At 54.2% G+C, this 25,419-nt stretch overlaps 10 protein-coding genes across 10 annotated transcripts; 5 read left to right on the top strand and 5 right to left on the bottom strand.

The window, feature by feature from the left end:
* Nucleotides 1–3,745: 3,745 nt before the first annotated feature.
* M409DRAFT_53692 (uncharacterized protein) lies at nucleotides 3,746–4,447 on the bottom strand (the record flags this gene model as incomplete). The annotated part of the gene is made up of 2 exons (XM_033812441.1): nucleotides 3,746–4,026; nucleotides 4,135–4,447. 2 exons carry the CDS (start codon nucleotides 4,445–4,447, stop codon nucleotides 3,746–3,748), a joined length of 594 nt encoding a protein of 197 aa, XP_033668604.1.
* A 630-nt stretch (nucleotides 4,448–5,077) lies between these two features.
* Nucleotides 5,078–6,644, top strand: M409DRAFT_65836 (uncharacterized protein; the record flags this gene model as incomplete). Its single annotated transcript, XM_033816687.1, has 5 exons — nucleotides 5,078–5,225; nucleotides 5,283–5,468; nucleotides 5,574–5,803; nucleotides 5,858–6,059; nucleotides 6,286–6,644. 5 exons carry the CDS (start codon nucleotides 5,078–5,080, stop codon nucleotides 6,642–6,644), a joined length of 1,125 nt encoding a protein of 374 aa, XP_033668603.1.
* Nucleotides 6,645–9,070: 2,426 nt separating this feature from the next.
* On the bottom strand, nucleotides 9,071–12,181 carry M409DRAFT_21866 (uncharacterized protein; the record flags this gene model as incomplete). The annotated part of the gene is made up of 6 exons (XM_033806067.1): nucleotides 9,071–9,951; nucleotides 10,009–10,319; nucleotides 10,383–10,576; nucleotides 10,627–10,943; nucleotides 10,995–11,643; nucleotides 11,696–12,181. 6 exons carry the CDS (start codon nucleotides 12,179–12,181, stop codon nucleotides 9,071–9,073), a joined length of 2,838 nt encoding a protein of 945 aa, XP_033668602.1.
* Nucleotides 12,182–14,563: 2,382 nt separating this feature from the next.
* M409DRAFT_53689 (uncharacterized protein) lies at nucleotides 14,564–14,974 on the bottom strand (the record flags this gene model as incomplete). Its single annotated transcript, XM_033812440.1, has 1 exon — nucleotides 14,564–14,974. The coding sequence occupies one exon, from the start codon at nucleotides 14,972–14,974 to the stop codon at nucleotides 14,564–14,566; it is 411 nt and encodes a 136-aa protein (XP_033668601.1).
* A 681-nt stretch (nucleotides 14,975–15,655) lies between these two features.
* Nucleotides 15,656–16,630, top strand: M409DRAFT_21864 (uncharacterized protein; the record flags this gene model as incomplete). Its single annotated transcript, XM_033806066.1, has 1 exon — nucleotides 15,656–16,630. The coding sequence occupies one exon, from the start codon at nucleotides 15,656–15,658 to the stop codon at nucleotides 16,628–16,630; it is 975 nt and encodes a 324-aa protein (XP_033668600.1).
* Nucleotides 16,631–16,907: 277 nt separating this feature from the next.
* On the bottom strand, nucleotides 16,908–17,582 carry M409DRAFT_21863 (uncharacterized protein; the record flags this gene model as incomplete). Its single annotated transcript, XM_033806065.1, has 3 exons — nucleotides 16,908–17,072; nucleotides 17,150–17,235; nucleotides 17,402–17,582. 3 exons carry the CDS (start codon nucleotides 17,580–17,582, stop codon nucleotides 16,908–16,910), a joined length of 432 nt encoding a protein of 143 aa, XP_033668599.1.
* Nucleotides 17,583–17,923: 341 nt separating this feature from the next.
* Nucleotides 17,924–19,114, top strand: M409DRAFT_65833 (uncharacterized protein; the record flags this gene model as incomplete). The annotated part of the gene is made up of 1 exon (XM_033816686.1): nucleotides 17,924–19,114. One exon carries the CDS (start codon nucleotides 17,924–17,926, stop codon nucleotides 19,112–19,114), a length of 1,191 nt encoding a protein of 396 aa, XP_033668598.1.
* M409DRAFT_65832 (uncharacterized protein) lies at nucleotides 19,111–20,711 on the bottom strand (the record flags this gene model as incomplete). The annotated part of the gene is made up of 6 exons (XM_033816685.1): nucleotides 19,111–19,131; nucleotides 19,187–19,890; nucleotides 19,942–20,157; nucleotides 20,208–20,343; nucleotides 20,393–20,536; nucleotides 20,598–20,711. 6 exons carry the CDS (start codon nucleotides 20,709–20,711, stop codon nucleotides 19,111–19,113), a joined length of 1,335 nt encoding a protein of 444 aa, XP_033668597.1.
* Nucleotides 20,712–20,931: 220 nt separating this feature from the next.
* On the top strand, nucleotides 20,932–23,170 carry M409DRAFT_65831 (uncharacterized protein; the record flags this gene model as incomplete). The annotated part of the gene is made up of 9 exons (XM_033816684.1): nucleotides 20,932–21,089; nucleotides 21,138–21,411; nucleotides 21,457–21,763; nucleotides 21,878–22,006; nucleotides 22,056–22,314; nucleotides 22,368–22,509; nucleotides 22,604–22,837; nucleotides 22,945–23,077; nucleotides 23,130–23,170. 9 exons carry the CDS (start codon nucleotides 20,932–20,934, stop codon nucleotides 23,168–23,170), a joined length of 1,677 nt encoding a protein of 558 aa, XP_033668596.1.
* Nucleotides 23,171–23,710: 540 nt separating this feature from the next.
* On the top strand, nucleotides 23,711–25,405 carry M409DRAFT_21859 (uncharacterized protein; the record flags this gene model as incomplete). Its single annotated transcript, XM_033806064.1, has 5 exons — nucleotides 23,711–23,843; nucleotides 23,908–23,990; nucleotides 24,048–25,140; nucleotides 25,190–25,269; nucleotides 25,319–25,405. 5 exons carry the CDS (start codon nucleotides 23,711–23,713, stop codon nucleotides 25,403–25,405), a joined length of 1,476 nt encoding a protein of 491 aa, XP_033668595.1.
* Between the last annotated feature and the right edge of the window lie 14 nt (nucleotides 25,406–25,419).

The raw sequence follows: 25,419 nt of genomic DNA, 5'->3' as shown, positions 1-25,419 counted from the left end.
AGAGGCTTTCTGAGACTGTAGGCTGCGTTATACTGCGCTGGAATTCGTTCAAGAACCACTGCTGGAGTTGTTTTTGAGTTAGCTGAGGGTGTTGTTGTGCATATTGACGAAGGGCCTTCCTTTGAGAGACTGAAAGGCCAGGTGTCTTGCGGTCTGAAGGCATCTTTTTGATACCTGGTTTAGCCAATAAATTGATCAGGTTAAGGCAATATAGGCAGGTAAGAGGTTCACACCGAATTTTAGAAGTTGAAGCTGAAAGTATAGCGTTAAAGAGGTTATGTTCCTACGGAATATTGCGTTATCCAGGTTTGACTGTACGATCTCCTGACACCGCGGCTGTCAGAAGCTGGAAACGCGAATCGTTGGCCACAAAAATCTCACTCAACTACTGTGCAGTGGTGGACCCAATATTGCACCTGTATCATTTTGCAGCAATGCTTGCGGTCCAGACCATCGCACAGGCGTATACGATACCAATCGGGTCGGCTTGTCGGATTGAATGCGTTCAGCGTCGATTGGTTGGCAACGCTGAAGACTTTTTTTTTCGATATCCGACGGATTAATCCGTCCCACGAACCATACCGTTCAGCCACGCAAATTGGGAAGTTCTAAGATCACCAGCATCCTTCGAGCTTCACGTGCGGCCGTTTGTGGGTGCTCTGGTGAGAAGACGCGGGGGGCAATCTCACACGTAATGGAATCCGGCCACCAACGTTGCATATCGCAACCACAATGCCCTACATGCTCCGGGCAATGGTTTCATGGACGTTTTTCTGAATGCTTCCTTCCTGCCAGCCTGTATGGCTGAGTAACAAGTCTTCTCAGTGGGAGTTGGCCTAGTCCTGATGCAGAAGTCGCAGTCCCTTGTTAGTTAGTTCTGTTCGGTGTGAATGCCGCAAGCCACCGTTGTCACGCATTTGAGTTTGAGTACCAACTTGATGCTTCTTGTCTGGATGCATTCGCTGGGGACAAATGTCATCATGTCGAAACGGTTCCGGTGCAATGGAAGGTTTCCTTTACGTACCAAACCACAATTTCAGGAGAGGTCAACTGCCGGCGAGCGGTGGGTGAGAGAGTACCAGAGTCATGTCGACAGTTGTCGTTGGCTGTTCGGTCGAAATCCGAGGTCTACCAAACTTCTGTCTCACGAGAAACCAACCACGCACGAGTCATCCAACGCTCAGGCCGATTGGGATTTGGAATGGCTTCTCCTGCAAGCCTCCATCATCGGTGAGTGGGTGCGGACAGCACAATGGAAGATCCTCGTTTTGTTGCCAACCTCGCCTTCATTCTGCCATGTTGGCGTTGTCGCAGACGCTCGTGGGAAAGGCTTGTTGTTCCTCTGCATGGTGTTGGCGCTAATGTCGCACCCGTCTCAAAGGAACCAACACTCGCCCAATATGCTGGATGTGTCTGTTCCTGACCGTTCTCGCACACAGTCGACACACACCTGGCGGTGGATGACTCGGCTGGTGGTGGTTCCGGCGTAGGAATCTCAACCATGTGCTGGATTTCATCATCGAGTTGACGCTTCTTGCGGTCGGGACATCCGAAGTGATGTTGGATGTGTCCAGGATCAGGCCCTGCATGCATTGCTGCAATGCTACGGGGAATATCTGTGGCTTGATGGGAGCTGCATGGTGTCAATGCAGGCTCGGTCAGGTTCGCAGCAGGGAAGCTGCAATCTCACGCATGTCGCGGCCGTGATCGTGTGTGGAGGCATCGTTATTCTGGTCGTGTTCCACCTTCCACGATGTCGGTTGCCAAGCTTCCGAGGGACGTTTTGCTTGCCGACTGTTCTGGCGCAACGTAATGATCGGCCCGCACACTAGCAACAATAATAACACGCTGCAAGCCACTTCTTCCACATCGCACGGCAAATGCGGGTGGGTATAGACAGGAAATAGCAGCAGTAGTTCGCAACAACAACAACTCTCAGGCCGGACGCGCTTGTGCTGCAAACAGTGTACAGCGTGTGGGAGGATGCGATCATGCACAATTTTCTGCTGCACATGCACACTCTACCTCATCTCCGCGGTGACTTTTGGCCATTCACCCCTGTTGATTCGCCCTCGGCTGTGGCCTCCTCAGCCAGAGAATTCATCTGGGCAAGACTTTTGCCGGGCAGTCGCCAGACTTTGCCGGCCAATTAGCTGCATCGTCAAGGTGCGTCGCCAATGCCGGCTGTGATGAGGTGGTGCGGAGTCGCCAGCAGCAGCAGCATCATCAGGCACGAATGCATCGCTCCACGCTGCGGTTCAAGACTTCCCGCGCAATGCGTCGTCGAAGAGCCCCTGGTCATCGCGATGGTGGTCGCGTCGCAGACGACCGGATCCGGGTCGTCAGACGCAGGAGGATGTGATGGCCGCTGCGTGCGTGCGCTCACATGCTCACACGCGCATTTCAGACATGGTGTCCACTCCATCACAACGCCCAGCCAGGCCGAGAGAGCAGGTCCACGCACGACCAGTCGCCTCCCAGTGCGGAAAAGCCCTCTGCCTGACTCTTCTGTTCGCCGTCGACTGTCGACAGGCTGCGTGTACCCCACCAAAGACAAGACGTCGACATAAGAAACTGCGCGATCTGCCGCTATGCGACGCTACCCGGCCGACCAGCTGTCTTTGGGTCTGGATGTGCACCAGAGGCTTCATCTTGTGCCACCATTCGGACGTTTGCCAAAACTCAGTGTATCTATAGGACTGCCGCATGGTACCGCACGCCTCAATCAGCTCGTCACCGACGAGGCGTCGTACTCACAACCAAGGACCAGGTCAAGGTCCAGCTCTCTCGCCCCTCAGGGTTCTATGCCCGCTCATGTCGTGCTGTTTGCGTGCTCGGCGGGAGAAAGGTTTGTATCGCGGTGTCCAGGCATGTGTCAAAGCCGCCTGTCACTTCGTTCACAGCGCTCGAAGAGTGTTGGTGCAGGCGTCGGTGATCGCCATGTGGAGGGTTGTCCTGCGGCGAATGGGATGTACGCAACGAGCTTTTGCCATGGCCGACGGGCGGTGGCCGCGCCTCCTGTCTCATACTGCAAAGAATTGCGACCGGAGTAATCTCGAATGGAGCAGTGTCTGGCAGCGAGGCGTCTGTTCTCCTCTTCTGCGCAGGTCATGGGACTGGTATGGAATCGCCGTGCCGAACAACTCACACGACCAGGTAGAGGGTCATGTGGAAGCCGGCAGGCCAATAGCAAAAGGCAGCACCGGACTGGAGGAGAAATTGATGAAATTACGTAGCAATGCCTGACCACCTCTCCATATCTCGGCAAATCTTCTTCGTTTGCGGCCGGAATACATGCCTACGCGGATAATGAAGCAGCACATTCGTGTGGTTATTGGCCGTACGGGCTCGCCAGATTCGCGGTGTGTCGAGTAATTAATATACAACGTGCGTCCAGGCCCCCCTGGCAGCTTGACCGCCTATCATGTGCTGCCGTCTCGCTCTTGAATGATGCCTCGGACAGACGCAAGCACAAGCACGCGGGCTGCGCAGGTGTTCGCTGGCCGCTGCGAATGTGTCGTGATTAGACTTTGGGGATGCGCTCATCATCCCGTTTGTTCATCTGCAAAAGCGCCGTGGAGAGCAGGTCGACGAGAGTCGCAGAAGCACTGGCCACCTTCCGGCGGGGCAGACCTCCGGAAGATGTCCACGACTTGTGGCCGGACACTCTCGCTCGGTTACACTTCTTTCTTTCCCAGCTCGCTACACCATCTCGAGCATAGTCGGATCTCAATTGCCATCAGCCTCATCTCGACTGGCGCTTGCCCACGCCAGTAAAGCGTGAATTGACGACACTGCACCAACACACGCCAGCGGCCAGCAGCCAACAGCAGCCCGCGACCACCACCGCCGCCGCCGCACACCCCACGGCGTCGCTCTCCGCTGACTGCAGCGCACCGCCAGCAGCAGCAGCAGCAGCAGCGGCCGTCGTGCAGCGTGGGCGCGACACATCCACCTCGCCGCCCGCCTCCCCTGGGCCATACCGCAGCCCTCTGCTCGCCAGCGTGCCTCGCCAGCAGACACGAACTGCCGTATGGGACCTAGTCGTACTGCCCTAGCGCTCCCGCACACCCCTCTACCCAGTAGGCACGCGCGAAACGGGCCACTTCGTAACGCGGCCGCCAGACGACGGACCTTTGTGCGAAACGAGTCGATTTGAGAGGGTCGCACGCACACGTCCACCAGCAGCAGCCAGCAGAGCAGCAGCCTCCGCCGCGACCCCCGTCTCACGGGATTCACCCGCTGTTTTTCCCTGTTGCCCACGGCGAGGGCGCGGCAGATTACTCGTCGGCCAGCTGCCAAGCCCCAGCTGCCCCGTGCTTTTCCACCTGCCTGCTTGGAAAGCTAATTTGCCTGCGAGAGCGCGCACCGCAACCGAGACTGCAACCTCAGCGGCCACGGGCACAAATCGAGTGGTAGTGGTGGCAAGCATCGCATTTGCAATCATCACTCGCCCTCGGCGTCAGGATCACAGCTGAGCCGGACCCTGTGTTGGTGTGTTGTTGTTGTCGGCGGACCGCCCACTTTTCTGCCCTCCCACTCACAACAGCATTCGGCGACCTGTGCAAAGTTTCCTTGCACGCTTGCCTCAATCACACTCCCGCCGGCAGCTAAGAGCGATCGTCGAGCCCGGCACAATTACCTCACAGCGGTGTCCCGATACCACGCTACGCTCAGGGCACGCGCCACGATACGCTGCTACAAAACGCACTACCCTCCTCCCTGCTAGCACCACCAGCTCTGTACTCCAGTTCGCGCCGGCCTTTCCTCTCCCGTCCTGGCCGCATCTCGTCGAAATCTGCGCGCCGGAAATTCGGTTCGGGCAAAGCTTGAAAGCTTCGACGCCCGCCTCTGCTGTCCTGGACGGGACGCGCTAGAAACAGCGGGTGGAGCTACCCAAGCACACCAGCATCCTGCCATCATCTGCAAGACATCCGTTCTCAAGGTACCGAGGAGCGCGCTACTGTCTTCCTCCCAAAACAACAGCGTTTCTCCGGCCCTCCTTCAGCGGGCACTTAGTACTCGACGGCGCGCTGTCAGCTAGACCCATCGGCTCTGCACGCAGGACGTCGCTCGCATGTCCAGAGCCTACACACACACGCCACCGAATCAGAGGAACACCAACGACGCTTCCCTAAGCGCGATCCTTGCATCGCACTTGAACGACGACAACAACCACCGTCCCCAGTCAATGGATGGTAGACAGCCAGAGTACCCGCAGTCAGGTTTGAGTTCACCATACGCGCCATACAACGGACCACAGTCTGAGGCCTCTTCTGCAGATCAAGCGTCTGCTGTGCAATACCAGGCCGGCCAAGACTACAAGCCCTCCAACTTCTCGTCCTCTGCCACCCCAGACTCAAACTACGGCTTGCCTCAGTCGGCGCGTTCAGGAAGCTTTCCAGAGTACATCCAGCAGCGCTCTTACCCAGACGGTCGCCAGACGCAGTACCCTGCTGGCGCGCAGAGCAACATGGCGCAAACATCAAGTCCGTCCCTTTCTATACCCGATGGGCCCCAAAGTAACGGCCACGCGTCGAACAATGCAAAGTCTGACAGCGAAGTTCCAATAGATCCCTCCATTGCCCAGTCGAGTCCAAGCTACCCACCACCCCACAACTACTCGCCTTACCCGCCGCAACACGACGTTCCTCCCCAATACCCCGGCCAGCCGATGACCTCGTACGGTCGCCCAGAATGGGCAGGACAGTATCAGCAACCCATGGGCTACGGTCACTCCCCAGCGACGACTGGCGGTGCCGCTCCTAACATGATGGCGCACGCCATTCCAAGACCTCCCGCGGTTGGTACCCTGGGTGCGCATCCAGCCGTGTATCCCCATCCTAACGTCATGCAGGGAGGCCATCCACTGTCAACAGTGTATTCTTTTGTGCCAATTCCAGGTGCTCAACAGCACAAGCGTCCTAGGCGACGGTATGAGGAGATTGAGCGCATGTACAAGTGCGGCTGGAATGGCTGCGAAAAGGCGTACGGCACGCTCAATCATTTGAACGCGCACGTGACGATGCAGTCGCACGGCACAAAGCGAACTCCAGAAGGTACGTCTTTTTTTCACGTTTGCTGTTGTTGTTTTAAGCTTCTTTCGGAGCTAAATTCGCGACCTGGTGGAATTGATTGCTGGTGTTACTACCAGCCGTGTGGTTGACGCTGTCGCGCGGGCGCTAAAGGCAAGGCTTATCCATGCTCGAAGTCTTAGCGTGGACTAGCCTTGGCCTACCATCTTGCATTTACCTTGCAATGTGCTGACTAGCCTGTGACATATAGAGTTCAAAGAAATCCGCAAAGAATGGAAGGCCAAGAAGAAGGAGGAAGAGAACCAGCGCAAGGCCGAAGAAGAACGCCAGCGCCAAGAAGCTGCTAGAAGCGGTCAGGACACTTCCCAGACTTCAGGCCAGCCTGGACAATACGGGCAGCCACATATGATGCAGCCACAGATGGGTGGTCCTCAGCTCCCGCCCATTGGATACCAGCCCGCCGGCGGTCAGGCGCCTGGCCAGTATGCGCAACCACAGCAAGTCGACGGAGCGCAGCAATACGGCGGAAGCGGCCAGTTATACGGTGCACAAGGCTACCCTCAAAGCCCATATGGTCAAGGTGGCCTTCCATACCAGCAGCGTGTGTAATACTCCTGCATTGCGTGTGAGTTGGTATTGACCATCGTGTAGCTCATGAAGGCAACGGCCAAGGGTACTCACAGCAATAAATCATCCGCTGTTCTTTCGATTCACCTCTCTGAGATGGACGTCGCTCTCACACCAGTCCATGGTACCGTACGGAGGATTTCATTTTAGTGAAAGCCAAGGTCGATTCTGCATTTGCAAGGAGCACTTCGCATCGCTGAGCGCGGAAAAGCGACCCAATCATGGGAAAAACGGAGACCGGTGTTGTGGTTTTTGCGGCGGGTGTACATTCGCATGCGGTGGTTTCGCACAGCATGCACGAAGCTTGACGTGTTTTACGGCGGAAGCCCTTCTTGGAGGCGTTCCACAATTCTAACGGCCGGTGATACCATACGAAACCCTCTGGTTGCGCGGAGGCAGAAAGTCTTACAAGTTTGCAAGGAACTTCTTCAGCAGCAGCAAGAACGGTGTTGTTTCTCGTGGTCGCTCATTCGATTCGGCGTTCTCCTGTGCAGTGGGAAAGGATGGTTTTGAGAGAGGGGTTTCTTTTGTTGCTTTGCATTCAGCATATGGCATGATTCTCCATTTCTGTTTAGTAGTAGCTGGCGGATTAAGGGCAGCAGTAAATCGAGGGGATGGAGTGAACGACGAGACAAGGAAACTGGGGGCACACAGCTACTTGTACTTGTAGAGAAAGGCTCGAGGAGAGAAAAAAATACACCATAGCACACTATTCAAAGTCAGGCTCTTTCTAAAACAACGCCATCTCCTCGACGATGTCATGGACTATAAGATAGTAGATTGATGGGCTCCGCGGTCGTTCGACGCTTGATGAGAGTGGAGGGCTGCGTTCTAGTGCACGCTTGCGAAAGCGCAAACGCTTGGATGAAACAATGGGTCGGCATTAAAATGGTGCAGAAGACTCTTCCATTGTTTGCCAATCAGTAGTGCTCCCAAGAGCCAGAGACCCTAGAGGACGCCAGCGACCACGCGACAAAGGCAAGCGCCATGGGAAGGGAAAACGACGAACTAGTAGCGGGATCTACTCCGTTATTGTACGCTGCACGGCAAACGAGAAACACCACCACGACGCATCCACCAACGGCAACTAGATATGACGAGCAGGAGGGGATCTTGGAACTAGGCTAACGTCGTGCGATGGTGTTACCACGCTATGCAAGTGCCGAGAGATGCACATATAGATAGATTGGAGGGGCGATTATAGTGCTTACGACGGCGGGATCTGTCGCTCGAGAGGGCATGATGGGCTCTGCTTTAGTGAGGGTTGCACGACGCAAGTGCGTGGCACGGCGCAGGCGACGATGAAGGCTTGATCGGTATTTCCTTCTCACTAGAACTCCTGTGCTTTGGCGAGGGACGACCGCACCGCACCCGCACCGTCTAGGTGGAGTTCGTTAGAACTAGTGTGCTGGTGGTTGACGCCGTTGCGTACATGGCTGGCTGAACTTGGGGAGAGGTGGTGTTTTGTATGTACGTACCTCTTTGCGCTTGCCTGTCCTGTGCCTGATCTTCATGGTTCTTCTTTTGATTTTTGCTTCGTGCCTGGCGCTATTACATCTGCCCGTGACCCTGCGTCTCGGGAAGGGAAGGGATGGAAGGAGGAGACGGAGGAGCAAGCGTCAGTTCTCTCTCGCTTGCGAGTGATGGCGCAAGAAGATGACTTCCTTCGCCCGTTGCGCAGGCGCGACAATTGCCCATATCGCTTCTCGTGTGGAAAGGGTGTGGCCGTCAACTTCCGCTTCGGGGAGGTCGTTGGAGAAGTGCTTCACCGGAGTAGGGAGGGAGCACGCCGCTTCGCTCTGCCGCCGACGAGGAACCTACGCAACCAGCAACGCTGGTCAACCTTACTTTTCGTGCCAGACGCTGTCGTTCACTACCATGCTCTTGTCTAGCCTTGCGTTACCGACCGTCAGGAACCGCGCTCACGACGGTGTCGTTGGACTAGGCTGATGCACTAGCAGAGCATGAGGTGGGGATCCCGCTGACTTGGAGACAGATCTAATGCGAGTCATCTCGAACACTAACTCCCACCCGCAGCGTGGTTGTGAGGGAGTGGGACTACTATAGCGTGGTATGGTGTCATGAGACTACATGCTTCTTGGTGCGGTGGTGGACGGGAACGGAAAGTGCTACTGGAGGCCTGTGGCTGCTTGGCCATGGCGCTATGCGACGCTTGCGAAGCGTATTGCCCTCTCGCAAGGCTAGGGGAGGCACAGCAGCTGCTCACTCGGCAGGCGCCATATTCGGACGGTGTCAGGATTGCCGTCGTGGTGGGAGAAGTCAGAATAGTCTGGGGTGGAAAAGCCAATCTTGCAGGATGGTGCGACAATGAAGACGCCCCTCGTCTGACATGTGCTTATAGGAGTGCTTATATTAGGATGATGGATTAACGCTAGTTGCTTCGCCGCTTATTCCAGCTCAGGGTAAACGTTTCGACTGTCTGCTTCGACAACCTCTCGGTTCGCATCCAGCTCTACAAGCCCCTGATCCGGCCCGCGCGATCTCACAGGAAGTTCAGAGCGACTTGAGGACGATCGTGAACTCCGAGGTATGAGTATCTGGGAGTCCTTCGTGAAAGAAGTATCCGATGCCAGTCTCTTCCAATTCATCTCCAGCAGGTCCCGGGCCTTGGCTTGGATGATGCCGTATCGAAACGCGGCCAAAGGGCTGTTTGCAGGAATCAACTCGGCAATCGCTGCATGGATCGGCTCCGTGTGATCTCGCACGGCTCTGGCTGCCGTCTGGACATCCGAGATATCGGGTTGAGCTCGCCCGCCATACGATGCGACTTGAAACGACTTTGCCAAGACGAGAATTAGGTCGCAAGTCGTGCACAAGAAAAGATGGGCCATGTGAGGAACCATGATTGCTGCAGCCGCTGGGGCGGTTATAGGCGAAGCCATATAGATGCTTCCTGTGCTGAGCAGCGCCAACGCCTCTCCCCAGTACGTTCTTGTCCCTCGGACTGAGGTGCTTTCGGACATCTGATCTTTGATGGCTTGCAATGCCTGCTTCGCTTGCAGCCCTTTGACCCCGAAACACGCCACTATTCTGCGATAGATGTCGTTCTTCATGCCTTGGCGAGTTGCTGTAGGGAGTAGTGGGAACAGTCCGCTGGTGGTTGCTGCACCCACCGCGTGCCTATAACGGCGCATGGCCATAAAAATCGCCATGTTAATCTTGAGGTCCGGCCTTGTCATCTGCGCTTTCACATACATAAGGCGCGTGGCTTCGTCTTTGAAGACAGAGGAACTCCTTTCGGTAAGTTGTTCGATCGATTTCGGGTCGTCTGATGTTCGTAAGCGTTTGTCGGGCACAATAATCAGACTGGGGGCCAGAGACTTACTTCGAGAGACGCACACCCATGCATCCACTCTGCCGCCTTTCAAGCTGGAGATCTCGTCCACCATGAGCTGCGCTCTCTTTTCAAGCTCTTCCTGGGCATATTTTTGGCACTGAGCAAACTGCTCGGGACCTATCTCGACACCCTGGGATTGGAACTCGCTCAATTGCTCACCATATCGCATGTTGATGTACTGGTCTTTCTTCGTTGCAACGAGCACCACTGGAACGTCACCATGACATTCGTGCAAAGCTTCAAAGATGGCATGCGAAGCTGTTTGTGTCGTTCGGGTGGTATTGGCCTCCAAACAAAACCTTTTTCAATGATGCTGTCAGCAATCTCTAACTTGCGTCAAATCACGAAAGTCGCAGACATACCAGATGACGTGAAGCCGATTTGCAAGGCTGGGTTCTGTGGCGCGCTTGCGGATGAATTGTTTGACGTCTTCGAGCTCTTTCACCCCTCCACCTTCAAACCCTTTGGAATCGTGGAGCAAGAGGTCGTCCCGGCCCTCGATCCGGATTTCTTCATGTACGTTGTGAATGCCGCTTCGACGTTCTGAGACGATTCCCTAGGACAGCTATCAGTCGAGCCCTCCCAACTGGAGAGAGTGAGACGCACTAGATCAACACCGAACACCTTCGACACCAGGTTCGACTTTCCAACACCAGGATAGCCGCAGACTAAAATACGCAAAGGCGGTAATGAATCAACGTCAATCTCGAAGTTGTCCGAGCGGCTCCAGAAGCCAGGATTTGGCATTGACTTCGTAATTTTGGTTGTACCATCATCGACGACTTGTTCAGTTTCTCCCAGCATGGTTGAGCTCCACTCCGAGAGATGCTGTACAAGTTGCGCATGTTTGGTTTCCATAACGACGGTCACGTTCTCGTCGATGAGTGAATACACCGATGGGTGGATGATTGTCCCCGCAGGCCCTGCACTGTGTTGTTAACTTTGAGATCGAACATTCGCTGTAGCCGTCGTACCCTGACTGTAATAACCCTGCAGAACGCTTTCAGCTGTGCTGTTCTGTTTCCGAGCAAATGGCTCGCGGGGCTTCTTGAACCAGGAACCATGTGCTCGATTGATTCTGACCTTGTAGCGTGAGCCGTATGCAGGCAAGTCGTGCACTTTCCGAAGGTCCTGCATCGCTGTGCGAATGCCATTCTCGCTCGTACAGTCCCAGGGATCGACACCTTTGCCTTGCTCTATACTGGACGGGAATACTAGGGTGAGAGGATCGTCGATAGCGGGAGCATACTGAGCATTGCCGTGAAACTCCAATACCAAACCAAGTCCCTTGCATTCGAGCAGCATCCACTGCAATGGGTAGAGCGAGAGTCCAGCATGGTCAGCAGACCCACCCACAATGTCATCGTGTGTTCCAGCGAACCACGCTTGAACGAAAGTGCGGTCTTTGACATTCATTTTACACATCATCTCCTGGTCTGGAAAGATATATGCCGGGACGAAGTCTCGCCGGTCTTCGTGCAATGCCACGGCGTGGCGCAGATGCTGGATAGAATCGTTCAACGAAGTATCAAAAGATGGGTCATCGGCTTTGATGGTGTCGAACGCGCCAATATATCGAATGGACGGAGCAGGCAAGGTGTCGAACTGCAGCATGTGATTCATCTACATCGATCTGTCAGTAACAAAGACGACCCGTTTGGTTAGGGGTGCCAACCTGTCCGGCGCCGAGTTCACGCTTGCCCTGCACAGCAGCATATACCTTCAGAGCCCTCTTGTAATCTTGGTGAAAATCGTTTCCCGTCGACTTGAGCCTTCTGATATAGTGCAACAACCCTGCCACGGCACGAACAGCATAAGCACCCCGGCCAGCACCAATCATCCACACCTCATCGTCTTGACTCAATTCGCAACATCTCTTGTACACTCGCTCGATCACCTCCCCCGGCGCCTCTCTCTTAAACCGCGCGATTGTCCCCTGCTCTTTCAATGCCCTGCCGCCTTCGTAATGCCTTTCTTGGATCCACGTGCCTCCATATTGGTCAGTGACCTCTCCCTCCTTGGCGCAGGCCAGGATATTGTACACATTGGTGAGTGGGCCATGAGAACCTAATCGCTCGCCTCCGTCTGGTCCATCAACGCAAAGGATGAGTCGCCTGCGGTGTGGAGGGTTCGCGCCTCGTACAGTGCCAGTGGCAGCCATCGAAGCCGACATCATCTACTGTCAAGAAGCATGAGCGTGAAAGCGGTGGAGCTGAATGCCCGGCGAGGGGCAATCCTCGCTGGACCGTTCAGCGGCCTACATGCCATATAGACACACTTTCATCGCTGGAGGATCGGGGCTAATAATACAGCTGTAGGCGCTTGTCAAATATATCGAAAGCGTCAACCTCCTTCGGCCCTAGTCCTGAGCGTATCTACATGTACCTCTAATAGGACCCGAGATGCCTGAGGCAACAGGGCGCTAAGTCCGAGTATATCCCGCGCGTTGCGGATCCGTGCGCATGCAGGCGGCATGAGAAACAACTTCACCAACCTCTTCTCTTCACGGTCATGAAGTCGTGTTCTGGGCTCCTCGTCATTTCGGCCTCTTCGGATGTAACGCAAGTCAGCACCGCGTTTGCGTTCAGAGTCATGCCATCAACAAGGGAAATGCAAGTTCAAAGTGAAAACTTACGCAGCCTGATCCAAGCTCGATCAAGCCATTACATCCAAAAGTGTATCTGCCACTGCGCCGCAGCTTCGATAAGGGTGGGGAGAGGGCCACTGGTTCATGGAATGGTCTCTTAGTGCAGCTTCGACAAAAAAGATCTGACCGGTAGAACCATTCGTTCGGAACACCAAAGATGACTTGCATGACGCCGTCTCATGCTTCCACGTTGGCCTGCAGGGAACGACAAGATGGTTGATGCCAGCCACATGCACCTTCGGCGAGGTCATAAGTGTCTGTCGGCAGCATGGTCATTTTGACTTGCCACTCGGTGCCGGAAAGACGGGACTATCGGCTCACTCATCATGGCATGGCATATAGCGGCGTCCCGTACGGTGCACGGTCATGATAATGCAGGCCGGAAGGGGATTCAGATGGCTTGTTCTGCTTCATCTTCTGATCATTACATTCTTGTTGGTTCGATGATACCTTGGGAGGTTGTTCTCGCATCACAAGAGGTTCAGACTGGGCCCTTGCGTCTGGGATCCTTCCGGGGAGTACTGCGTGGACTTCCGTCACCTCATGCAGGACCACGAAGGTCTTTGCAAGTACGAAGGCCAACAACTCGTCATTTCATCGTCACTTCTGGATTTCCATGCTGCCAAGGGTGGTCTGGACCAGGCTGCGACAAGACTTGAGGCTCCCTTCGTCCCTGCCATCAACGACAAGGAGCGCCGAAGCTTTTGATGATTGCGACGAGCTTACCAGCAGTCGTCGTCAAGAGGAAGCGCTTGTGGGTACTGTCTTCACAGCATCAGCATCTCAAAGACTGACCGTAGAGAGACATTCACTGCTAACCAGACTAACAACAGCTAAGCCTCGATCGATACCTCCCTGCCCGACACCATCGACGCCAGCAAGCCTCGCTACCGAAGATCATACCTGCCTCAGCCGCTCTCGTTAAACGACGATACTCGCCCACTTGTACACTTGTACAGATTTCCATGCCAGGAGAACTGTGCTTGCTGGACGATAGCAAAGTGCACCTGCTTCGCCGCGACCTCTCCGGTCGTTCTCGAGAATTGCGACAGAACACCGCCCACGAACCCTGAGACGATCGTGAGCATGAGCGTCGCCATAGACTACTGTCAGGCTGCGGCCTTTCTTCGGTTGCCACCCAACAGCATATCATGAACAGAATATCAGACTTCCAACGTAGCCTGTTCCTACGGTCGGAAAACTGGCGGTCAAGCAAGAAATAGACAACGAGACCAAGAGATTTCAGGGATCGTATGAGCTCGCGACCACAATGAAGCATGTGCCTCTAAGTGGTCGAAGAAGACATCAATTCTTGACATAGTGCGTGCGCGGCCAGCCTGAGGAGAATAATGGACAGGAACAGCCGTGAAGAAACAGATCTAATTCCAGCGAACACACCTGGTATCGCTTGCACCGGACTGAACGCTTGACTATCGCCGACGTTTATTGCGTCCTGGAAAGTCGCTTTGGACGTCTTCGTTCCCAATAGTGGCCCAGTCGTCGACGACGAACTGGTCTCCACAGAAGCATCCAGCGGCGATGGTCCTATGTCACACGTAGACAAATTGGTCAAGAGCAGTGTAAGGCATGAGAGGATATTGAAGAGTTGAATCCACTTTGGAAAGGGTCCACCAGAAAACTTCGCTTTCTATCATACCCTACCCCTACGACAGGGAGATGAGGAACAGTTACCAGATCGGCTTTCCATTGGAAGGTACGATGAAGGTGAGTGGGTTGACATTAATACTAGAGGAATGTTGCTTAGCAGGAGAGCATACGACCAGGCTATGGCAGCTTTGCCAGTCGGCCCCCAAAAGATAGCCCTATCCTCTCTTCAGCCCATTACCACTAGACGGCACTACTCGTACAAAACAACATCCACCTAATCGACCTCAACTACAACACCGACGTACTCAACTTATTTCCCGCCTTGATGAACATCGTAAACAACATAACCAACCCACCAATGTAGGACCCCCCTCGAAGGCCCGCGAGCAACTGCGTCTCGTTGTTGATGTACACATACGTATACACCGCCCTCGAGGCCAGATACGCCAGACTCAGGCCGTTCAGCCAGATCGGATCCAGCCTCGCCGCATTGCCTGCCGCGAGAGCCGCGCAGAAAGGTCCGAAGTTCTCGAAGCCGTTGTAGCAGGCTGCTTCTGCTCGCAGGATACGGGCTCGCGTGGCGGAGTCGAGGGCTTGGTCGTTTTCGACGGCGGTGAGGAAGGCTCGGGGGTGGCGGTTGTCGAAGTCTTTGTTTGTGGCTTTTTTGTAGAGGCTTTTGCTGTGCTCTCTTGGGAGCATGCTGAGGATCTGTGTGGAGAGGGGAAGTTAGGGTGAGGTTGGGAGGTTTGGATGGTAGGTTGAGGTGAGTTTTTGGTTCTTGAGATTTCGTTTTCTGGGGTTTGGACGTACCCAGAATGCTGGAATGGTCCACATGGAGATATTGGTTGTTCGCAGATCTGGGATGTAGGACGACATCGTGCTATCTGGGGGGTGATGTTCGGGTCGTCGATGTAGTGTGAGTAGGCTCTCTGCTGTCAAGGCAAGTCCTCTGGACCTTCTACTTGGAGTCTTATAACCCACCAGCTTTGATGTTGTACGGGTGTGATGTCAATTGATGGAATCAGATCGCTTAGATAGCTCTTCGATAAGCAATGCCACGCCGTCTTATAGCAACCCCTTCACGTTGTGGACAAGTCAATGCCTGTCTCGGGAACAACGCGTACAACCCTGTTTCCAGGGTACTAATGACTAAAAGCAGGTCGGGAGCGGAGGTGTCAAGCTGAATTGTTGCGAAAGTCTCACCGTCATAGCTTGAAACTTGGTCCTTGTGCAGTGAAAGTGAGGAGGTTCGACGCCTGAGGCACGAAATGGCATGTGAATTCCTCTGCCCCCGACGGAAGAACCCCACGCGCCCCAACGCGTCCTCCGCGACAAGCTCGTGCAACTTCAACATCACCTCGATCAACATTTGCCAACGCAATGTCCGACGACGAAGATACCGCTGCGTCCTACAACAACACCCAACGCGCCTTCCTCCAAGCCCTTTTGACCCGCCAAACCATCACCTTCGAAGAAGCCAAACCCCTCCTCGCAACCATCCTAACCGCCAACGACCCCAACCGTCCAACCCTCGAAGGCGACGTCACGCAGGAAGACTTCGAGAACTACATCCACACCATCAATGACACGATCTCGCCGTTCGACTATGAGATTCGAAGTTCACTCGACCAGGTCACGAGAGAGAGGATCTATGCGCTGGTGAACACGACTTCTGATGCACTCACGCAAATGGCCACCGTGCACACTCCGGACGAAATAGCATTTGTCAAGAGGGTGATCGATGCCATGTTTGATACGAACAATACGCAGCGCGCGGAGGTGTTTGCTGTGAGGAGCATGGATGCGGTCAAGCTTTCGAAAGTGCCCAACAGCGAGCGGAGAGATTCGGGACAGACGCAAGGGAGGACGCAGGGCGAGGGTGCTGTGGCGTCCTTGACGATGAGCCAGGCAGAGGAAGTTCTGAGCAGTATGGTGGAGGAGGGGTGGTTTGATCTGAGCCAGAAGGGGTACTACAGTCTGACGGAGAGGAGTTTGATGGAGCTGAGGAATTGGTTGCTGGATATGTATAACGAGGATGCGGAGGATGCGGAGGATGATGAGGAGCCGCATTTGAGGATCAAGATGTGTGCTGCTTGCCGGCAGATTGTGACCAAGGGTCAGAGGTGTCCGAATTTGCCTTGCAATGTCAGATTGCATGAGCAGTGCGTGAACAACATGTTCCGCGCGCAGGGAGGGCAACGGCAGTGTCGTGAGTGCAAGACGGAGTGGACGGAGGCACCACCCGTGGGAGAGAAGGCTGCGAGGAACACTGGTGGGAGGAGACCCAACGATCGAAGAAGCACGACGAACGGCACTCATGATGAGTCGGACGCAGGAGCCGGCGCAGACGACTGAGTCTGAATGGCCATTGTATGATATTGCATTCCGACACAGCGAGGCGTCTGGCGTTGAAGAAGCCGCTAAATCAGCAGGCTGGGACGGGAAGGCGTATAGATATCTTGGACGAGTGAAATCTTCGATTTGCTTCAGCTCAATACCATGAGCCTGACGCGTAAGCTATGATCACATGCGCATTCCACACGCACACGTAGCAGCGTCTCCATATGCGCCCAAAGCCATGCTGCAAACCAGAACCCACATTCTGCTCCATTCGCTTTTCCTTGTCGTGAATCTACCGGTAAGACTTCTGGTAACGGGCGCGGGCACCTGGACCCCCGAACTTCTTGGGCTCGCAGCGTCTGTTGTCGGCCACGAGGAGGGTACGGTCGTATGCGACGAGGGCCTGCTTGAGCTGGTTCTTGCTGTGCTCGTCGATGTACTTCTGATAGTAGGCGATCTGCGTATCAAGATCAGCGTCTCATTCTACAGTATGTGTTGCGAGCAGCCGCGGCTCGGCGCACGGTGTGTACTTACGATGGACTTGGCAATGGCTTGTCGGATGGCGTAGACCTGGGAAGTGTGACCACCACCACGGACTCGGACGCGAATGTCAACATCGGCTACAGCAAATCGTCAGCAGTTTTCCTTGTGACATGATCCGCCTTGTTTTCAGTCTTCTCTCCATCCCAGAATCCCATGCATCTTCCCAAAAACCCTGTGCCAATCTCTTCCCAATTCCATATCCCATGCTACTTCATGTTCCATCCCAAACAGAATATCACGTACCGAACTTGTCAAGGCCGAGGATGAGGACAGGCTCGTAGACCTTGAATCGGAGGATCTGGGGCTCGACGAGCGAGAGAGGGCGGCCGTTGACCTTGATCAGGCCCTTGCCCTGCTTGCAGTGTGCGACGGCGGTGGCAGTCTTCTTCTTGCCGAAGCACTGGACGCTCTGGACGGTCGACATGATGGGCGGTATTGACGCGGTGTCGTCGACTCGTTGGGCGTTTGGGGGTGGTGGGCGTGCGTGCTGTTGTCGTCGTCTGCGCTGCGGCGGTAGGCTGCGCTTGCCAGACTTCTGAGGTTCGATTCGAATTTCGTGTGGCGGAACTTGCCGGGCTTGGCTTGGCGGTTTTGAAGTTTTTGTGCACGCTTGTGCAAGTTGTGCTGAGGTTGTGCAGCTTCTCACCCTTCAGCTTCACTTCACCACTTCCATGAACCACAAGTTTTCTAGCTATGGTTGAGCCAGACATGTGATGACGATATATTCTTGACAAAACTTGCTCTGGATTGAAAATGGAGGAGCTCATGACCAGCCTGACCCCGGCAGGTCTCCATTCAGAAGCCATCGAACCAAAGAAAACTGATGATCCAAGATACTCGATCAACAGACTCTACGCATTTGGCTCCAACGGATCGGGCCAACTCGGTATAGGCAGTACATCCGATGCCGCAACACCGCATCCAGTCAACGGTTCTCCAGGAGTGTCAGCAGCCCCAGTCAAGCACGTCGCATGCGGTGGCAACCACACAGTCATCCTCTTCACGAACCGCAACTTCGCAGCAGCTGGCCACAATAGCGATGGGCGATGTCCAACGACGGGGAAGACCAGATCGGCGTCTCTCACAAACGTTCAGGTGCCACCTGACACGATCGACAGTGACTGTGCGGAGGTCATGATCACGGCTACTTGGTCTGCTACTCTGCTTATATGTAAAAGCGGCATGCTCATGGCTTGCGGCACTGGCAATTCAGGTGAACTGGGACTCGGACCAGATGTCACGACTGCGAAGCATCCAACGCCTGTCGAGGGATTTCCACCGAGAAACACCAGCATCGTCAAGCTTGCTTCATGCATGGGGCACGCAGTCGCAGTCCTGTCAACTGGTGAAGTCTACGGCTGGGGCAAAGGTCGCAAAGGACAGCTTGGAGAACCTGCTGAGAACAGCTGGACGCCGCGAAAGATCGAGGGCATTCCTTTCTGTGCTGTAAGTGCTATCTGTGGGAAGGACTTTACATGCATCTTCGGCGAACCGTCCAAGGGTGAGCTATTTCTGCTGGGTCCAAATGGAAACGATCGTTTCGGCGTCAAAGCGGACGCTCCCAAAGCAGTACCGGGATGGAAGCAAGTCGCAGCATCTTGGGGCAGCATTTACGTGCTCTTCGAATCTGGCAAGCTCATAGGATGGGGCAGGAATGACCACGGACAACTTCCTCCTCCTGGAATGCCTCACCTTGAGTCATTTGCTGCTGGTAGCGAACACTGCCTTGGTCTCACATCTTCTGGTAAAGTCTTAGCCTGGGGTTGGGGAGAGCACGGAAATTGTGGGCAACGTACCGCTGAGAATGGCGACGTGAAAGACCGATGGAACTGCATCGAGTTGCTTCGTGCAGCATCTGCCGTATTCGCCGGTTGCGCGACCAGCTTCGTCGTCACGAACGACAGGCGTATATACGAGGATGACAGCCCCAAAGCCCACAGCATCATGAACACCTAGTCGAACATGCCACGCAACTGCCGAGGAGTCAGCGGTCTCTCACATACGAGCAATTATTCATATCATACTCACCTGAGAGAGGCGCTGTGTTGGTTCTAGGCCTTCATCTTGGCTGCTCACAGTGTCTCGGACGTTCCTCGGCGGCGGTCGCGCCTTATTCACGTCCCGAATGGTCGGACGGAAACTGCCCAGGTTCTCGTTGCTTGCATCCCAGCCGAGCATCTCGTCCTCCTCTTCCTGCTCGTAATTTGGCGGGTCCCAAGTCTGGTCGTCATCGCCACCGTTTTTCGGAAGGAACAAGCTGTCAGGATCAGGATCATCATCGTCCTGGGCTGCTGATGTCGGCCGGACTTGCTCTCTGAGTGAAGGGCGTTGGCTTTGGCTAGAGAATGGTTTACCAGCGCTTGGCCTCGCCGGAGGTGGCATCTCAGATGCAGCTCTGCTGTTACCCTGCAGTGAAACGACAGACGGCTGTCTTGAGATGCTCCTGGTAGAGACGAATTTCGGATTCGGCGTCGACGATGTGCCACGGTGATCGCCAGTTGTCATCAGTGTGAACTCGGAATGGATGCCGAAGTTCTGGTAGCTGAACTGCAGAGGTCGGGTTGGATAGGAGAACGAGGCCGTGATGGGATTTTTGAGTGTCTCGGCATGGGTGACAATGGCGCGGAAGTCCTTGACGCTGATGACAATATGCATGCCCTCTTGCATGTGGAAGTCTTCAAAGTCTTCAGTGTGGATGGAAATGGCCGTCTCGAGTGGCTGCTTGAGGACTTCTGCGGGAACAGTTAGCACAAAGTTGAGGTCCGTCAGATATGATGCTTCACCTTTGCCGTCCTGAATCTTCTGCGTGAAGCTTGTAAACACGGCTTTCCCGTCTTGCGCCACGAGATCAAGCTGCTCCGTCTTGGGACCAAAGTACTCGATGTACTCTCGAAGCACTCGGGAGGATACTCGCCACCCTTGAGTAGCAGCTGTCTTGTCGAAGAGTGCATGCATGACCTCCACAGATTCGTATGTCAAGCGGTATGTCTTGGTCATACCTGCATGAATATCAGCTCGATTCTTGCAGAACGACTTTATAAGATCTCACCATGCTTAGATAGCATCTTAACGATAAGCCGGCATGCTGTCTTGTCCGGCTGGTCTTGGATGGAGACATCACACTGCTCGACCGCGGTTTCTCTACCTCGCTCGTTCGTCCGGCCTTTGAATACTGACTGCAGAGCCTGATGGATCTGTCAGAGCCGCTCTACTTTGATCTATCACGTTCCAAACCTTGTTGTAGAGCTGGCATGTGAATCTGTCACCAGCGCTCGCAGCATTGTTGGCATTGAAGTCGTAGCTGATGAAGAATTGCCTCGCATCCAGAGAGAAAGATGCGTACGCCGTCCTCGACAGGTTCAGTGCGGTAAGAGTTAGCTGTCCGCTAAGTTAGTGAATCTTCAGTGCAAACATTCTCTCTATCGCCTGCAGAACCGACCTTTTCGCTCCTCGCTTCCAAAGAGACTGTTTCGCCGAACTTGGCCAGGCAGATCAACAGCTCATACACTCGCCCAGTGGCCTCGGGAGTGAGCGAGAAGCTCAGTACCGCCATTGTGCGATGCTTGGGCTGCCGATCGCATTCTTCTTGATGGCTCAGGAATTGTTGATGCTGGTCGCGTATGGGCGCGTCATGAAGGCGAGAGCGAAGCGCGGGGACTTCCAGTCAGCAACACAACCGCGTCCTTGACCCTCGACATCACTCCATCAACATCAAGACTTGGCATTGTTGCAACGGCATCGGAGGGAGCACTATCGAGGTTATTCATTGCTTGATGGCGACGACGACACAAGGGCTACAGGCGCTGCCGGCAGACCTCTTCCATCTCCTTTCCGCCGAGTTATCCGAGCGATTGGACTTCCCTACGTTGTATAGCTGCATTGTCGCCAGCAAGCAGCTTGCGAATGCTGGTGCGATCAATGCGCTGTATCGGTGAGTTCGGTCACACTACTTCCATTGATCTTGATTGACCATTTGCAGTATCAGCCATTATGCCCCCGTCAAGGGAGGCGGAGAAGGTTTACCATTAGCCGAACAAGAACTCACAGTCCAAAGATGGTCGATCCTCTGGAGGACGATAACGCTGTCCGCTTTCGGCAGGACAATCAATCCATACTGTCGGCATTTGCGGTTCCTGGATCTTCGTGACCTTGGCGATTTACTCGACGATGACAAGTTTCGAGGACAGATCGCGAAGCAGTTCTTCAAGGGCGAGCTTGCGAAGTTTCACTTCGTGATGCAAACGCCCAGCAAGGTTGGTACAATACACATTGTCACGTCCTCTGCTGACTGGTCACAGTATGGCCGCGCCAATCGATTAGATACTAAGAAGATCATCAGCGCGATTGGAAATGAGATCACGCAGCAAGCACCTCTTCTCGAAGCCTTATCTGAGCCGACGAGTTCGAACATCCTCTCGACCGCATTACTAGACTGGGCTCCAAGGCTACCTCACTTGAAGTCTCTTGACTTGTGGGATGGACGGGCGCTTGCTGATGAAACGATCCGCAACCTACTGCACGCTCACTGTCCCAATCTGACGAACCTACGAATCTACTATTCCGCGAACGAGGATGCCGACCACCAACTTGCTACCTTCATCAGTGGTAGGTGTTCACGTTCCCATTGCTGATCGGCCATTTCTCTGGGTGAATCCCAGAAGGATCAGATGTCGCCTGTGCTTAAAAGCCTGTCAAGAAATCCCACTGATAACGGAATAGGGATGCAAGAAAACACACTCAGCTCATTCGAGAACATCAGTGCATGTCGCATTGGTCCAGAGACTTGCTTGGCTTTGAGTAGTCATGGCAAGAGCCTCCAGTCGCTCAAGCTTGGGCTGTCAGATGAAGGTATTGAACCTCGCACGATTGCTATTGCAACCTATCTGACCATCCGCAGGCGTACAAGCTCTTGCCCTTCTTCAGGGATGCACAGCTGTAGAGACTTTGGCGCTTGCCTCGTTCACTCCGTCTCCAGATCTAAAGGCCACTCATAACGACGTGTTCCTCGAAATCGTGGAATGGCTGAAGAATTGTCGATCGTTGGTAGACGTCAGCTTCACCAATTTCGTCTCGGCGCCAGACCTACTTCTGCCAGTATTGCTAAACAAAGACATATCGCTGCAAAAGCTGCAGGTCAATGCTACAGAAGGAGCTATGTAAGGTTCTCAGCATCCTACACCAAAGCTGAGTATTGACATGCAATCTACAGGTACGTGGTCAAGGATCACCACGACTTTCACCAGGCGTTGAGCCAACAGAAGCGGCTTCGAAGTCTTCTGCTTCGCGCGGATCCAGACCCTGTTACACGAGACGATCTTGAGACTCTCATGGACGCATTCTGCTCCCTGAAGGTAAGTGGTGCCTCCTTCAAATCTTTCCCATCGTGGAGCAACTTTCATTGGAGACTTCGTTATTGTCTAGTATAGGACTAACACATAGCCGCAGGACCTTCGCGAATTGAGACTCACACGTATATCCGACTACTTCAGCGATGAGCATATCGGCCTCATAGCTCAACAGCTTCCTAACCTCGAAGACCTATACATTGGTGGCTACGGGGTCTCTGATGCAGTGTTCACTCACCTCACGAACCTGCAGAATCTGAAGGTGATCACTTTTAGCGGCGTGACTTCCTTCACGGAAAGTGGCATAATCGATTTCGTGAGCCAGCTGGGAGAGGTGAGTTGAATCCTCCTCTGTGAATCCGAAGGAATATCTGCCACATGCAGCCTGTTTTCCATTACACGATGATCTATGATATGCATTTGCTGACATGGGCTGGGCAGGGCAACTACGGCTTGACGCTCTCAGTCGACAACGCAGACCCAGAATCAGCGATTTCGCCGGAGAGTCAAGACCTGATTCGTGACGTGATGGCAAAACAGCTGGACGGCAGATTCGAATATCAGCTTCTTCGAGGTATGGGTGCCTTTCGCCAGCGCCTGTGGAGATTGCTGACGGCTTGATGAAGACCCCGAGATGTTGGAGTTCGATTCGGACGATTCGGACTGATGAGTAGGACTTGTCAAATGCACTGTCGTTGTCTGTTGCACTCTGCTGTGTGTGAGCGACTTCTTTTGCTGCTTTGTTTGCTGTGCCACTGATTGTTGCGGCAATCGCAGCCACAAAAAACTACGTAGTGGAGATATCAAACATGAGCAACAGCCCCAATTGGACGGATCATCAGTAGGGCTTGCTTGCGTGCAGAAACTTTGTGAACGGTTACACAAAGAAATCTCCTTTTGTTACGCCTCGCGACGACGTTGAAACTCGTTTCCAACTCGTACCAGCGGGCAAGGGCTGACGTAACGGCGCGCTTGGTACTCAGAAATTGGACCCCAAACGCGACCTGCGTCCTCGGTTTTCCAGGAGTGTCAGACCGCGACGCTCGCTCATCACACACAAGATGAAACGAATCCTGGTGGTCGCTGGATCTGACAGCAGCGGCGGAGCGGGCTTGGAGGCGGATCAGAAAGTAAGCGACCATACCAATGACAGTAGTTCGCAAAGCTAACGTCTCGACATGTGATTGCCGCTCATGGCGTGTATGCGATGACCGCGACGGCCGCTCTGACGGCTCAGAACACTCAAGGCGTGTATGGCATCCAGGAGACGCCGTCGAATTTCGTGCAGAAGCAGATCGATGCGTGCATAGAAGACATTGGCGTCGATGTGCTCAAGACAGGTACCCAGGCCAAACCTTATTCGTACGATTCGAGACCGGATATGGAAGTGCTAACATCTTAGAGGTATGCTGGCTTCGGCGCAGACCGTCATGGTCGTGGCGAATGCCATCAAGGAGCATAAAGTGCCGATATCAGTGGTCGATCCCGTAGGACTATCACGACGCCTACTTGCTCACCGCCAATGCTGACATGATTGTGCGAAGGTCATGGTGGCCACGAGTGGCGCCCAACTATTGCCTGAGAAGGCCGTCAAGACCCTTGTTCAAGAACTACTTCCAGTGACGACAATCCTCACCCCAAACATCCCCGAGGCCAATCTCATGCTACGAAAAGCCGACAAGGACCCAGTTGAGATTCGAAACGTGGAAGACCTCAAGCGCCTCGCCTCTGAGATCCAAGCACTAGGTCCCAAGTTCGTTCTCTTGAAAGGTGGACATCTCCCGCTCACGAACGACTACCAAGTCGCGCGGACTGAAGAAGACAAGAAGATTGTGGCGAACATCCTCTTCGGTGGCGATTCAGTGGATGTGATCGAGTTTCCCTTCCAAAAGTCACAGAACCTCCACGGCACCGGCTGCTCGTTAGCTTCAGCTCTTGCTTGCAACCTCGCTCTCGGCCTTGATCTCGTCCAAGCCGTCCTGGCTGCTTCTCGATACGTCGACGCCGGGATTAAGACTGCCGTCAAGCTCGGTTACGGTCAAGGTCCTATCAACCATTTCCACTCGCTCCAAGTCCAGCCTTTCCCTCCAGGCGGCTTCATCGACTACCTCCTGGACCGCTACGATGTGCAACCTTCCTGGTTCGAATACACGCATCACGAATTCGTCGAGCGAATGGGAGACGGCACTCTACCACCGGAAGCTTTCAAGTTTTACATGATCCAGGATTACCTCTACCTCACCCACTTTGCCCGAGCCAACGCCCTTGCTGGATACAAGAGCAAACACATCGACGACATCGCTGGTGCGGCACAAATCGTTCTCCACATCAATAATGAAATGCAGCTGCACATCAAAGAGTGCAAGGACTTCGGTCTCACACAGGAGATGATGGACAAGTACGAAGAGAGCCAGGCGTGTACGGCTTACAGTCGCTACGTGCTTGATATCGGCCAGTCCGAAGATTGGCTGGCACTGCAGATCAGCTTGTTGCCTTGTCTGCTCGGATATGGTATGATTGCGCGGAGACTGAAGGAGCTGCAGAGGACGAATCCGCCTAAGACGCCGAATCGTTATGTGACGTGGATCAATAACTATGTTGCAGCGGATTATACCGAGGCTGTGAAGAAGGGGTGTGGTGAGTTGAGTTCCAAAGTGCTGGTTGATTGTGTGCTAATGTCTGAAAGCACTGGTCGAGAAGCATGCCTTCAAGCAGTCACCTACCAGGATTGAGGAGCTGGTCAAGATCTTCATTCACGCCACCAAGGTAAGCTGCAATGCCCCCAACAGACCTCGCCAAAGCTGACCCAGCATAGATGGAGACTGGATTCTGGACCATGGCATCGTTAGCAGAGAGACGTAGTGCGTCGAGCACCAGGACAGACGCTCCCAGCAGGCAATAGATGGGGACCCGGGG

This window comes from Zasmidium cellare (genome assembly GCF_010093935.1).
Source record: "Zasmidium cellare ATCC 36951 unplaced genomic scaffold M409scaffold_14, whole genome shotgun sequence".
In the NCBI taxonomy this organism is placed as follows: domain Eukaryota; kingdom Fungi; phylum Ascomycota; class Dothideomycetes; order Mycosphaerellales; family Mycosphaerellaceae; genus Zasmidium; species Zasmidium cellare.
This window is presented reverse-complemented; position numbering and strand designations above follow the sequence as displayed.